Source organism: Gorilla gorilla, chromosome 2 (assembly GCF_029281585.2).
Source record: "Gorilla gorilla gorilla isolate KB3781 chromosome 2, NHGRI_mGorGor1-v2.1_pri, whole genome shotgun sequence".
NCBI lineage: Eukaryota > Metazoa > Chordata > Mammalia > Primates > Hominidae > Gorilla > Gorilla gorilla.
The window spans coordinates 125,104,549-125,117,864 of NC_086017.1; the positions used below are offsets into that span (position 1 = coordinate 125,104,549).

Sequence of the window (13,316 nt, forward strand, 5' to 3'; positions counted from 1 at the left end):
AAGACAAGCTTGTGCACACATGCATACATATAATTTGGCTTTCAGAGCTAGGTCAGAGGGTAGGGGAAGTGAAGGGACTAGGGGAAGGACAAGGCAAGCTGAGGCTTTGGCTACTGACTCAGTCCCTCTGGAATAACCCCTCTTCCCTCAGCTGAGGCAGAGCAGTTCTCCTTCTGCCCCCTGCATAAGCCTCTTCAACTCCTGAGGTTGGAGCAATATCTGAGAGTGGGAAAGGAAAAGGGGTGACGCCAATGATCAGGTGTGGGAGGTTACTAAGTCAATCCAATTTGAATAAGTTATAAATTAAAAATAAATAAAATAATAAGTGGTTCTTTTTCAGGACAGGGAGGCAACGCTGGCATGACTTCCCTGGGAACTTGGGATAACCTCAGGGTGGCTCTGGTTCCTCCCTACTACCTAAGCTGGACTGGGAGAACCAAGGGAGGGGACAGGCACATGGAGGACCTGAAGTAGGGCAGGTTGTAGTAAGGATCAGAAGCTTTAAATACCCAAATGATCAATCTGGGCATGAGCATGGTGAGGGCTTTAACTCGAGCCTGAAGGGTCTCTTGCCATCTCTCCATCTATGGGATGGACAAGATGGGCAGGTCATTGATCCACATTGGTTCAGAGTAATGGCAATCAGGCAAAAAGTGAATAACGTGGGTTAAGAGGGGCCCCAGTCACAGCCTGAAGTTCGTAGGGGAGCCCTGCGTCCTGCTCCAGGCTCTAGCAGGAAAAAAGCCGGCAGAGATCTCCATTCAGGCTTAAGAGGCCTGAGAGGGAGCTCCGGAACCCAAGGTGCAGCGAGTAGCAGAGGAGGCAGTGGGTGGGGTTAGCATTTTTCTCTTCACCCACAGGCACCAAAAAAGGCAATGGCACAGGAAGGGCATGTGGCAGCAGCCATGTCCAAGAAGTCAAAGGTCACCAGGAACATCTTCACCACAGTCTGGTTGGGGTTAAATGTTACTTGTGTGGTGCCCACTTTAGGCACGCTGTAACTCTTCCTCCCCAGGGGGTTCAGATCCACAAAGCCCAGGAAGTGGGTGGGGGCATTTTGCTCAGAAACCTCAAAGAAGGTGACAGTGACAGGCAGTGTGACATGGTGGGGGCAGTAGGACCCACTAGCTCCAGTCTCTGCTGTGAAGCCCTCAATGTGGCCAGATGGTGCAAAGCGTCCTTGCAGCAATGATTCCTCAAAGTTGCCCAGCAGGGTACAGCTGATAGCAGGGGTAGGAACAGGGGAGGCACTAGGGGGGCTCAGCAGGCCTGGCCCCTTCCAGAGGCTTCAAAGTGGGCTCAGCTTCAGGTGATGGGCACCTGTCAGCCTCCGCCCCATGGGACTTCAGTCCGTTAGGTCCAAAACAGGCTCCTTGGGCCCAGGCAGCAGGTGGCTCCAGAAGGGTGTGGTTTGAGCATCAGAACTGTTGGTAGCAGTAGGGTGGCCCAGGGTTCCCTGGCACATCGAAAGGGCTGGCCCCTCCCTCTTCCTTAGAACTGACATTTGGGGCTTCTCCAGCAGAAGCAGCCTTTGCTTGGTGGGGCAGGGGCCTGGAGGTCCAGGGCTGGGGGTGTGTGCTTGGGACTGTGCCCACTTTCAATGCCAGGGGACTCCCTAGGCCAGAGGCTCCCCCTCTTGCCCACCCTAGCCACTGGGCTCTTACCCCTTATTTGTGCAAAACTGCAAATCAGTGTCGAGCGTGTGTAGCTGGCCCAGAGGGCTGGCCCTGGGGACTCCCCTAGGGACCCGTCCCCCTGGGTCTGGGGAAGCCTAGTCTCTGGTGTGTAAAGTATTTCAGGAAGCATATGATCGGGGCCAGGAGGGACTCCAGGCCCCTGAAGTCCAAGAAGAGGTGGCACTACTTCCCTGTTCCACAACACAGAGGCCACGGTGGGAGAAATGGTGGCTGGCCACACCTACTCCCAGCCCCAGTCCCCCTGGGCCCAATAGCCCTACAGAAGATGGTTCTTCAGGGGGTAGTCCCTCTCTGGCCCCCAGCCCAGGGCCCCTCTCCAGCTCCTGAGGACCCTTAGTGGGTGGGGCTGGTCGCTCTGGGCCCTGTGAAGCTCAGAGGCACCAGCTGGAGGGGAAAAGATAAATACCTGGTAGAGCCTGGGGGATGTCACTGCCCCCTGCTCCCCCCACCAATTGCTGGGCTGTAGTCCATGAGCAGGCCACCCCGGAGGGCCCCCTGCCTGACTGGAGGCTGTGAAGGGCCAGCCTCTGGCTCTGAGGATGGAGACAGCTCTGCCTGCATGTGGCACATGAAGCCCCCCTTGGGTCAGGGGGGTCAGCCCCACACGGCCTTTATGCTGGGCCTGTGCTGGGGGGTCTGGGGACATCCGGATGAAGAGGGCTCAAGCCTAGCCATGCATCCCCTCTTCCTGACTGATGCCTTGTTCCTCTAGCTTGCAGTCTGATTCATGCCCACTGCACTAGCAAAGTGACTGCCACCATTCCATGCAGCTCCTGGGCTCAGCAGGACCCTGTAGTTCTGCTAGTCTCATTGCACTTGAGGAGGTGGTAGTAGAGGCAGAGTTTTAAAACCACAGCAAACAACAAAGATCTTGCATTCATCTCTCCCAGGGCAGTGAAGCCTGCTCAGTCTAGACTTACATAAGAGACTACTCAATGACTCTCACAGAAAAGAGATCTTCCCAAGGTGACATTTTCTCCTCCTAAGCCAATAAGGTCATCTTACTCACAGTCCACTTCCAGGAACTGACCCCAGATGGACAGAATCTACTTATATCATGGCACAGCTGTCAACTTCTCTTGCTAAAGAAGAGAATAACACTCACAAAATTGCCCCAGATGGTGGTGCAACATTTTTGGGCCAAGTACTACAACTGAAAAGCATGAACAGAATTTTACCAGCGGGTTACAGGTTTGTTCATATGAAAATTGCACTCCCTGTTTATTTCTAATAGGGAAAATATTTCTGATGGTATATGATTCCTAAATGAAATGATGCTAACAAATGTTCACATATTTTGTGAGGGAGAACACAGCAAATTGTAAGATATGATCCGCAGATATCAAACTCATTTTCTTTACTGGAAAACAGGTCTGACCGCATGGCACGATTATGTTGGGAAAAATGTAGCTATAGTTCTCTTCATTTGGAACACGAACGTATATCACAAAGCTAACCAGATCACATTCATTCAGTAGCAAACACAAATCAACTGTGGCTAGCAAATGTGTGTACAAAATACATTGACATCAACACCAGTTTGGTGCTTTCTTGTGATCAAATCCAGGGAAATAGAAATCAGCCATCTAAAACCTAACCACTTGCAAAAGAGCATTTATGTTACCAGCAGTTTAAAGGAAATGAATGTTCATTGAAGAGCAGCCTGTGCTGAACTCTCATTTTTACATGTATTCAAGTATATATATGCTGGCTCATCATTTTAAAACTATTATCAGCCAGGTGCAGTGGCTAACGCCTGTAAGCATTTTGAGAGGCTGAGGTGGGTGGATCATGAGGTCAGGAGATCGAGACCATCCTGGCTAACACGGTGAAACCCCATCTCTACTAAAAATACAAAAAATTAGCTAGGCATGGTGGCGGGTGCCTGTAGTCCCAGCTACTTGGGAGGTTGAGGCAAGAGAATCACTGGAACCCAGGAGGCAGAGGTTGCAGTGAGCCGAGATGCGCCACTGCACTCCAGCCTGGGTGACAGAGTGAGACTCCATCTCAAAAACAAACAAACAAACAAGCAAACAAAAAAACTATATTATCATTTATTAAATGTGATTAGGTAGCTCTGGATCCTTGGTCTGTTATTTTTTTTAAGGCATAATAAGACCAGGACTTTAAAAAAAAACACCCTGTAAAATGTACGCTTTTTAAGAAATAATAGAAGTCACTTTTATTCTAACATGCTATCTTTATTGAAATAAACATTTATTGCAAAAACAATAAATGCTTTTTATTTTTCAAACATAAACAATACTTAAGTATAAAAGTAAAAACTGAACATTGCATATAACCCTGGTCCATCCCATTTCCTGCAGAAAACCACTATTAACAGTTTTATGCTTATACTTCTAGATGTAGTTTTATTTCCTGAAACTTTCTCTTTTACTAAATACTGTATCTTAGAGATGTTTTGATATCAGTACATACAGAGATACCTTATTGTTTCACAGTATTTCATAGAACAGATGTACCATAACTTACTTCCTACTGATAAACATTTAGACTGTTCTCAACGTTTCACACATAAAAACAAAACTGCAGCGATTATTCTTTGCACGCACATCTCTGCATAACATAAGAACATTTCTGAGGTTTTCTAGAATTGAATTAACATGTCAAAGGATCTACATGTTTTATATTTTAATACACTGTATTCATCAAAACATTTTTTTCTGAGTCTCTCATTAGATTACATAAGCTGTGTTTTGTTTTGTTTGTCTTAGCTCTTGTTTAACCTGCAGAAAACTAGTGACATGCTCTTGGAGAAGCCCCTCTTACAGAAGGCCAAAGAAGCTGAGAAAGCACAGAGGAAATAATCAAGGCTCACCTGGGAAAGCAACACAGCTTCACCATCATTCTCTCGTCCCTGAGAAAATAAATCAAAACAAACAAGTATATTGAGCACTGGGTGTTCAAAACCACATGAAGAATTTTTTCTTGTTAAATAAAAGCCTTAAGTAGTCTTAAATGATGTAGCAATATATTCCCATTCAATGTGGTTACTTACCTCCTCAGATATGAAATGATTTTATATGGCAGTATCTTTATATTCTACGTTCTTACAAGTTTCACATATTCCATTACTTAAGCGTTCATATTTCTCACAAAGACTTACATTCCTCAGGAGTACAATGTTTTATAACAAAGAATGCATTCAATAAATCTTTACAGAGTCAATCTTTACAGAGGACAATTCTCCTGTAGACAGGAGTGAATACATATAAAGGACAAATAACGAGGCAAGCCCTTTGTACCTTTCAGCCATCTGCAAAATGAAGAACTGAATTCAAATTTTGATAGGCATGGCTTTCAGAGAAGTCTGACAGAAGCTATGCATGAATTTCTTTTTTTCTCTTTTACAGTTCCCTTCTTACTTAAAAAAAAAAATCCTGAAGTGGCTTAGTGATATAAACTATGGAGAGAGGTGTGGGTGGTTCTTTTAAGTGCACAATAACCAACAGGTCTCCCTCCTGGAAAAATTCTCAGATGCTGAGGAAGATATTTCCTGTGGCCAAAAGATTTTCTTCACTAGTTTTTGTCAAAATGTCTTTTCCCAGTTTAAGTTGTCTGACGTTGACTGATGTGGGCCCATTTGCAAAAGGCCTTCCCACATATCTCATAGAGTTTATCTCTGGAAGGAATTCTTCAATGCCAAGTGAGGATGAGCTGCAGGTCACAGCTTTCCTACTGTCACTGAATTCAGAGTGCTTCTCTTCAGTGTGGCTCTCTATGTATCAAAGAAAAATAAAAGAAAACTCACAAATTCCCACATCATTTGCACTCAAAGGTTTTTTCCTCCAGAGTGGATCTTACTCTGTTGGGCAAAAGCAGAGTGGTAGCCAAAGGCCTTTCTATGTTCAAGGCACTCATAAGGTTTCTCTCCAGTGTGACTCCTTGTGTGTCGAGTGAGGGAATAGCTGTAGTAAAAACCTTTCCCACATTCTTTACACTCGTAGGGCTTTCCTGCAGTGTGGGTCATACTATGTCGGAAGAAAACAGAGTGGTAGGTGAAGGTCTTCCCGCACTCACCGCACTTGTAGGGCTTCTCTCCGGTGTGAATCTTCATGTGCCGGGTTAAGGAAGAGTTGTAGTAAAAGGTTTTTCCACATTCTTTGCACCCAAAGAGTTTTTCTCCAGTGTGGGTCATACGATGCTGGATGAAGACAGAGTGATAGCTGAAGGTCTTTCCACACTCGCTGCACTCATAGGGCTTCTCTCCAGTGTGAATCTGGCGGTAGCACAGGAGGCGCGACCTGCGGTTGAAGACCTTCCCGCACTCCACGCACTTACAGGGCTTCTCCCCTGCGTGAATCCTCATGTGTCGAACGAAGTCGACCTTTTCAGGAAAGGCTTTTCCACACTCCTGGCATTCATAAGGCTTCACCCCAGTGTGAATCTGCTGATGTCGAACAAGGAGGCTGTTTTTGTTAAACACGTTCCCACATTCCTTGCATTTGTAGGTCTTCCCCTCACGAACCAAAGTGTCTTTACTTGGTCCCTGGGAGTCACATTCATGGAGATTGTCTCCTGTGGAGACCTGCTCCTGTAAAACCTGTGAGTGCAGACCATCAACTGTCCCCAACCCATCGCCTTTAGGGCTCATCTTCCTCCAGAAGGTCTCCGTGTGAGAGACTGTAGCCAAACTCAAGTGCCCTTCTGCATTTCCAACTGTGTCCAGAATTGGTGGGTTCTTGGTCTCACTGACTTCAAGAATGAAGCCGCGGACCCTTGTGGTTAGTGTTACAGCTCTTAAAGTGGCGCGTCTAGAGTTTGTTCCTTCCGATGTTCGGATGTGTTCGGAGTTTCTTCCTTCTGGCGGGTTCGTGGTCTCGCTGGCTCAGGAGTGAAGCTGCAGACCTTCGTGGTGAGTGTTACAGCTCTTAAGGCTTAAGGCGGCGCGTCTGGAGTTGTTCGTTCCTCCCGGTGGGCTCGTGGTCTCGCTGGCTTCAGGAGTGAAGCTGCAGACCTTCGCGGTGAGTGTTACAGCTGGTAAAAGCAGTGTGGACCCAAAGAGTGAGTAGTAGCAAGATTTATTGCAAAGAGTGAAAGAACAAAGCTTCCACAGCGTGGAAAGGGACCCCAGCGGGTTGCCACTGCTGGCTCGGGCAGCCTGCTTTTATTCTCTTATCTGGCCCCACCCACATCCTGCTGATTGGTAGAGGCCTGGTCTGTTTTGACAGGGCGCTGATTGGTGTGTTTACAATTCCTGAGCTAGACACAAAGGTTCTCCACGTCCCCACTAGATTAGCTAGATACAGAGTGTGGACATAAAGGTTCTCCAAGTCCCCACCAGAGTAGCTAGATACAGAGTGTCGATTGGTGCATTCACAAACCCTGAGCTAGACACAGGGTGCTGATTGGTGTGTTTACAAACCTTGAGCTAGATACAGAGTGCGGATTGGTGTATTTACAATCCCTGAGCTAGACATAAAGGTTCTCCAAGGCCCCACCAGAGTAGCTAGATACAGAGTGTAGATTGGTGCATTCACAAACCCTGAGCTAGACACAGGGTGCTGATTTGTGTGTTTACAAACCTTGAGCTAGATACAGAGTGCTGATCGGTGTATTTACAATCCCTGAGCTAGACATAAGGGTTCTCCAAGGCCCCACCAGAGTAGCTAGGTACAGAGTGTCCATTGGTGCATTCACAAACCCTGAGCTAGACACAGGGTGCTGATTGGTGTATTTACAATCCCTGAGCTACACATAAAGGTTCTCCATGTCCCCACCAGACTCAGGAGCCCAGCTGGCTTCACCCAGTGGATCCCGCACCGGGGCTGCAGGTGGAGCTGCCTGCAAGTCCCGCGCCATGCGCCCGCACTCCTCAGCCCTTGGGTGGTCGATGGGACTGGGTGCCGTGGAGCAGAGGGCGGCGCTCATCGGGGAGGATCGGGCTGCACGGGAGCCCACGGAGGGGGTGGGAAGCTCAGGCATGGCGGGCTGCAGGTCCCGAGCCCTGCCCCACGGGAAGGCAGCTAAGGCCCAGCGAGAAATCAAGCGCAGCGCCGGTGGGCTGGCACTGCTGGGGGACCCAGTACACCCTCCGCAGCCGCTGGCCCGGGTGTTAAGCCCCTCATTGCCTGGGGCCGGCAGGGCCGGCCGGCTGCTCCGAGTGTGGGGCCCGCCAAGCCCACACCCACTTGGAACTCCAGCTGGCCCGCAAGTGCCGCACGCAGCCCAGGTTCCCGCTCGCGCCTCTCCCTCCACACCTCCCTGCAAGCTGAGGGAGCCGGCTCCGGCCTTGGCCAGCCCAGAAAGGGGCTCCCACTGTGCAGTGGTGGGCTGAAAGGCTCCTCAAGTGCCGCCAAAGTGGGAGCCCAGGCAGAGGAGGCGCCGAGAGCCAGCGAGGGCTGTGAGGACTGCCAGCACGCTGTCACCCCTCACAACCACTCTTTCCCTCATTCACCTCAACCTGGAGGAACTTCTGGCTCCCTGAGTTAGTCTTTCCAGGAGCAAGCCTCCCTAGGACAAGGCTGGCTGGCTTTGGCTTTTACTTTGTCACCTGGACAGCAGCTTTAGCAAAGGTATTTTCTGCTCTTTTATCACTGCTTCAGCTAGTAGGTCAACTCTGGTTTGCATGCCCCAGTGACGAGGGGTCTGCAGGTCTCTGGTGTCACCTCCCAGTACGGGGTCCTCTGGGGCTGGTCCAGCTGCTCCCACTTCTTCCAGGTTAAGATAATGGACATGTCATGCACCGCTGCCTGGGATGTCGCCGCAATGGAGCAAGACAAAAGCCACGCGACACCTGCATCCGCATACGCAGAGAGTACTTCCGACTACAGATACCAGAGAGCCGCGTGCAGCCTCCGCCAGCCGAACTACAAGTCTCAGAGGCCTCAGTTTCATTTTTTAATTCCTGGGAATTTAACCCTCAATTATTCTAAATGGAAGTTGATGCCGGTTGGGTCGGGGGGACCTGCAAGCTTGCGCACAAACATGCACATAAGAACATGCATGTAAGGAACTTGTTCATGCAGGGCGTGGAGAGAGTGTGTCCCACTTATCACTTAATTTTACCCGCTGACCCCACGATAAACTGTACCAAGGGGCTGGCCATTAAAGTCAATCCAGTCAAAATACTCAGTGTGGAGAAGACATGGAAATTCAGGATCTCTTTTATGTTGTGGATGGTTCTGTAATTAGTAAAATCACTTTGGAAAAGTTTGGTCCTATGTCCTAAAGGTCTTTCCAAAACAAAGCTTTCCCACATGTACCAGGAAATGTGTTCCAGAATGCTCACATTAGCAAACACCTGGAGAGAGTTCAGGAAAGAGGATGGCCGCTACACAGAATACAACATTGTTCAGCCGCCTGGGACTGCTGCCGTCCAGTACTTCTCCCAGGGGAGCCAGGGAAGCATCACAGTTTATGTTGCAGAATCCTCAAAAATGAAGGGTGTAACAGTACCAAATCGCTCTGGAGCTGGTGAGGAGTGGAAGCCATCATACGGAGATTGGTGGCACTGGCTTGAGCTTTGAGCAAGACACTGATCCACTGCCCTCCCCTTCCCAAAATGCAGCTGGTTTTTAAAGTGAAGAGAGGATCTTGGAACCAGGGAATGAGAAGCAAATTGGACAGTTCTGGCGAATACTGAAGAAGAGAACTGATGGTCACTGACATATGGACCCCTCACTCCACCCCTCTTTTCTCTTCATAGCAGCTGTTTGGAATGTTCCTCTCTCAGAATCTAATCAGCTCAAGAGGAGAGACCCAAAGACGCTGATATTGCAGTTCTCCCAGTGAGGTGGCCTGGCAGGTTGACTTTTAGCAAATACTTACACTTTGTTTTATTTTTCTTTCTTCTGTGCTGGCCAGAACCTCTATCTACTATATTGAAAAGAAGAGGTGCTGTCAAATGCCATTTTCATTTTGCTGATTAAAAAAAATTCTTCTAATGTTTCATAATTAAGAATGTGTGTAGTGTGAAATTTTACTGGTATCACCAGCTTGATTACTTTTATAAGATATAAATATTGGGGTCAGAGAAATAAAAGAGCAGGCAGACATGCTAACTGAAAAATCCAACAGAGTTTTCTCACCCAAAGTATTTGGAACAAATCAGTACAGTCACAATACAAGGCAGAAGGCTCAGCTGTGTTATCCAGACAGCAAGAGTCTCCCCAAGATGGGAGGCAATAGTGGATGGCAATGACTTAGGCTGCTATGCATGAGCTCTTCTGAATCGGTTCTGAACTGTCTTGCCAGGGACAGTGCCTTCATCATTCTCAGAACGCTGCACATTTGATGGTGAAGTTCTCTCCAGCAGTGGTTCTCAAAGTGTCATTCCTGGTCTCTGTTGTGCTTATTTTTAAGAGTTAAAGAGCTGGGCACGGTGGCTCAGGCCTGTAATTCTAGCACTTTGGGAGGCCAAGGCAGGCGGTTCACAAGGTCAGGAGTTTGAGACCAGTCTGGCCAACTTGGTGAAACCCAATCTCTCCTAAAAATACAAAAATTAGCTGGGCGTGGTGGTATGTGCCTGTAATCCCAGCTATTCAGGAGGGTGAGGCAGGAGAATTACTTGAATCGGGGAGTCGGAGGTTGCAGTGAGCCAAGATGGTGCCACTGCACTCCAGCCTGGGCAACAAAGCAAGACTCTGTCTTGAGAAAAAAAAAAGAGTTAAAGAAAGCTGATCACTAAATACATGCAATCTAACCATGATCATGTGGGCGGTTACAAAATGCGTTAGTTTTGTTTCTTGGAAATGTCTATTTTTTTCTTTAATGAATTTGTCTTTCAGCATATGGTTTTAATGATATAAAACAACTCCTAAAAATGATAAAAAAATTTCTCTCATTTGAGCTGTCAGTAGCAAAGCTTGTAAGTAATGTGACTATCTCAGCAAAAAGTTGGTACGAATTAGGTCATATCAGTAACAATGCCCAGAGTCTGCTCTCTGGAAATTCTCAGGGGGTTTCTCACAAGGGATCCTGTGGATGACTTAACTAATGTGACTATAGACTCTCACCTGCAATTTTTGGTCCTTGGACACACCCATGGACTTCCCCTCATCACTGTAATCCAGGCATGAACATAAACTCTCTAGTGTTAGACCAAACTGTGGCTTTAACAAGACTTTTCTTAGGGCTGGGGATCACAGAGGGACTTTCATATAAAGAATAACAACTGGCTACTAGATAGGGCTGTTCTTGGAGTCCTCAGTTCCCAGTCCATTCAGCTGGCCTCTATACAGCTGCCTTCTGCTCAGAGCCCATTCTCTTCACCACCATTTTAGGAAGAGGCCAGTTTTTGTCTACCACCCAGAAACGTCTCACACATGCCTCAATTCCACAGTGTCTAGGCCCAAGTCAAAGTCCAGACAGAGGAACTAACGCCAGTCCAGGCCTGTATTCCCCATTTTCTGTTTCCATATTTTACAAAGATGCCTAATGAGTATATTATCTTCTTCCTTCAGTGGAGAATCCACCTTCATTCACACAATTGTGGCCTTACCCTATGACTCCAATAGTATAGCCCCTTAGAACATAGTGTCACATTTCCACAAGATATACATACTTACCACTTTGGGTTGAATTGATCCCTCCAAAAGGATGAAGTCCTAACCTCCAGTACATGATCATGTGACCTTATTCGGAAACAGAATCTTTGCAGACGATCAAGTTAAAATGAGGTCATTAGGATAGGCCCAACTAAAATGTCCTTGCCTCTAAAAACATGGATTCTCCTTGATTCTTTTTTTTTTTTTTTTTTGAGATGAAGTCTCTCTCTGTCTCCCGGGCTGGAGTACAGTGGTATGATCTCAGTTCACTGCAACCTCTGCCTCCTTGCCTCCTGGGTTCAAGTGATCCTCCTCTCTCAGCCTCCAGAGTAGCTGGGACTACAGGTGCATGCCACCATGCCCGGCTAGTTTTTGTATTTTTAGTAGAGACGGGGTTTCACCATGTTGGTCAGGCTGGTCTTAAACTCCTGACCTCAGGTGATCCACCCGCCTTGGCCTCCCAAAGTGCTGGGATTACAGGCATAAGCCACCATGCCTGGCCATGATTCTTCATGTTAGAAATACATTCTCCCTTGTATCTCCCTAGTCCTTTATCCTTTATCTCATGCCATCACTTTCTTCCTGGTAATACAGCTAACTATTTGTGCAGCCTGACTCTGTCATCAAACTGTAAGTTCTCAAGAGCAGAATTCCCATTGAACTCATCTTTATATCTCTCAGAGTAAGAAATACTGTGCCTTGCATGTGGCCAGTGAGCAAATCCATATTTTGCCTAATTTGGTTCCTTTTATAACCATCAGAAAAAGGTGTTTTATACCCTCCAACCAATGAAGAGAAGTGTGGCCAAAGATGAGAATGACCTGTCCACATAGAATTTTTTCACCATTGCTGATTGCTTCAAACAGTATTAAGCCCAAGAAACAACAATCAAAACACAAAACCCAGCACAGCTCATTTATTAATTATCTCTTTTGTGAACCAACTCTTTCTTTGTGTGAGACAGCTCTGTTTCTGTTTGGTAAGGGAGCAGTCCACTTCAAATGCAAAAGCAAATTGTTCCGCAGCCAGTTTTAGGACCTGCTTCTCCCCCTTTTCTGCTTGTATGAGATGCCCTAGGGTCCTAGAGACACTGCAGATAAACTCAACAACTGCCTCTTGGATGCCCAGGTGGATTCTGAAGTTCTCTCCGCATGGTGGTTGCTGTGGGGAAGAATGAGTTTCTGTTTTGCTCAGAAAATAGTCTTTATGACTGGAGGCTTCCCATGTGCTTCTTGTCTGTTCTACTTGTCTACCAAGTTGCTGAGTTCTCAATTATATATGTATATATACATATATATTCATTAGCATGTTTTCCATTACCAGACTAATAGCAAATCCTTCAAATGTTGTTATGAAATGTCACCATCTCATGCTGTAATATCCCACTAAAAAGGTTCAGAAATAGGAAACAGAAATATTTATTGTTTCTTGATCTAGAAGGGTTGGTAAATTCAAAGTGGAGAAGCTTAGGCTTAAGATGGGACTTACTTGTTGAATAACCTTGGGAAAATTACTTCATCATTGAGTTTCTTCACCTGGAAAATGAGGGATAAGATCAGATTCTCCACATCTAGGGATTTTCTCCTTGCCACATTTAGGTCTCAGTTAGTCTGCAGTGAGACTATAGCAGAGAGGCTGTGTAGGCCCAGGTATGATAAATTAATAAATCTCAGGGTAGACGAGAAGTAGTAAAGAGAACATGTTGTCAGAAGCAGAATTTGTGAATTCACAGAGCAGTTACATTTATAATTTCAATTTGAGATTTAAAGGGCGAATTTCAGATGAACCACCATGTTCCATTTTAATTCAGTATGTCTTAGGATTTTCCACCTCAAAACTCTTAGGTCCTTTGCTAAAAAGTCAGGTCCAGTCTTATCAGTCTTTGATTATCTAGAAATGGATGATCATGCTGTCTCTAAGGGCTCATTAACTAACTCCTCTCATTTCCATCCTTCCTAATAAGCCACTCCAGCCATAGAGCATGGATTAAGATGTGGAATAAGGAACAATAAATACAGTCCACATGAAAGTCTAAGCAGGGTATCTCCCAAGCCATGCCTTCCCATTCTGGGTGTCCTAGCCCTTTCCATAGCTTCTTGTTTTCTTATCC

General features: G+C 46.7%; 1 protein-coding gene and 1 pseudogene across 1 annotated transcript; both read right to left on the reverse strand.

The window, feature by feature from the left end:
- Positions 1–642: 642 nt before the first annotated feature.
- Positions 643–2,267, reverse strand: LOC101133241 (atos homolog protein B-like; annotated as a pseudogene).
- A 1,617-nt stretch (positions 2,268–3,884) lies between these two features.
- Positions 3,885–6,816, reverse strand: ZNF80 (zinc finger protein 80). Its single transcript, XM_055381670.2, has 2 exons — positions 4,717–6,816; positions 3,885–4,575 (listed from the first exon to the last, which is right to left on the reverse strand). The coding sequence occupies exon 1, from the start codon at positions 6,310–6,312 to the stop codon at positions 5,491–5,493; it is 822 nt and encodes a 273-aa protein (XP_055237645.1). The 5' UTR covers positions 6,313–6,816; the 3' UTR covers positions 3,885–4,575; positions 4,717–5,490.
- Between the last annotated feature and the right edge of the window lie 6,500 nt (positions 6,817–13,316).